Raw genomic sequence first — 1724 nt, forward strand, 5'->3', positions numbered from 1 at the left:
CGGGTGGGGTAGGACTTCCCATTTCAACGTTTCCAAGTATGTCTTGACCATTTTCGCAACATAGAGTCGAGCATTGTCATGCTGCAAAATCACTTTATGTGTCTCTCGTTGTATTGCGGCCGTTTGTCTTTCAAACTCTCTCGTCTCAAACGCATCAATTGCGTTCGATAGCGATCGCCTGTGATTGTTTCAGTCGGTTTTAACAGTTCATAATACACTACGCCCATCTGGTCCCACCAAATACAGAGCATGACTTTGGACGTCAAAATCACCGTTCTTGAAGCGTTGAAATCACTCACGACACGTTCTTTCACTAATAGCATAAGTATTTGAGAGCACCATAAATATTTGAGAACATTCGATGAGCCTCAGCCGCAGATTTCTTTATATTGAAGCAAAAAATTAAAACCTCCCGCAAATGACGAGAATTTGGCTCGTAAACTGACAATCGAGAATAACTTTATGATGCAGACACAAATCGACTAATGTTTCTATGGAGTTATGTTGACAGATGCCCAAGTTCATTGTATGACGTCTATGATCTATTTATTTCGACCACCACTTACCGCTAAAGCCATCTATAGGAAAATGGCGGAAGCAAAGTTGTACACTTAATATTTATTATTATTATTTTTTTTATTTACTATGTAATTTATTATGTAACTGTCTGTGCCGGATTTGTTTTTTTTTAAATTTTGTAAATGTTTTGTGGATCGCTACTATTAAATGATGTCTCCATCTAGAAAATTTCTTCCGAATTGGACAACGTAATTTTATTTTTATCCATTTATTTTGTTTAGTGGTATATTAGGTGCATTTTTCGATGTCTTTATCTTCGTTTCTTTGTTGTGAGAGCTTAAGCATTGTAGCCAAAATGTAGAATTTTGTAAGTTTTAGATCAAAATGTTGTAAAATTTTAATGATTGATTGAGAATTAAATTTATATTCTATTTATTTGTTTTTAAAAAAGAAGTTTTTAAAATAATTATTTTATGCACGAATTTTATACGCGCCCTGATTCCCATAGCTCTACATTTTTTGAAATTTTGTTGAATTTCGTGGTGTCTTGTAAAATAGATTGTATTATATGTTCTATTGTATCATTGTCACAAGTCTGATTTTACAATAAATAATAAATGTTTTAGAACAAAAGAGGACAGTGCCAAATACAAACATGAGAAAGATTTAATAGACAAACGATTGCTGAAAGCGGAATCTGAACAATCTAAACTGAAACGTGAATTAAAGCAAACTTTAATTGATGTCAAGAATGTTGAACAAGATGCTCAAACCTGTCACAAGGAACAATTCGAGGACAAGCAACGTATCAAAAATCTATTACGAGAAAAGACTAACATTACTGTTAGCAAAGAGACCGCATATGAGCGAATCAAGCGATTAAATTACGAACTATTATTATGTGGACATGGCAAAAAAATGATGGAACATGAATTGAATACTCTGACACAAACCATCAACGACATGAAAACACAAATGGAAGTTGTAGAAAAAGAAAGAGATAGATATAGTACAGCAGTACAGGGATTAGGACAGAAGGTAAAGTATAAAATATTTACAAAGTACTAGATAATAGTACAATAAGTGAACAAATGTTTCGCAATTGTTAATTCCAGAGATTGTATAAAAATATCAACAAAAATATTTATATATATATATATATATATATATATATATATATATATATATATACTACACACACACAC

At 32.1% G+C, this 1724-nt stretch overlaps 1 protein-coding gene across 1 annotated transcript in view; it reads left to right on the plus strand.

The window, feature by feature from the left end:
• LOC105623605 (cilia- and flagella-associated protein 58-like) overlaps window positions 1–1724 on the plus strand; it is a 322608-nt gene that overhangs the window by 90790 nt on the left and 230094 nt on the right. Inside the window, exon 4 of the mRNA XM_012204993.1 lies at window positions 1146–1557. Within this exon, the coding sequence (XP_012060383.1) occupies window positions 1146–1557 (412 nt within the window). The remainder of the gene's footprint in view (window positions 1–1145; window positions 1558–1724) is intronic.

The sequence above is a fragment of the Atta cephalotes genome (assembly GCF_000143395.1).
Source record: "Atta cephalotes unplaced genomic scaffold scaffold00060, whole genome shotgun sequence".
NCBI lineage: Eukaryota > Metazoa > Arthropoda > Insecta > Hymenoptera > Formicidae > Atta > Atta cephalotes.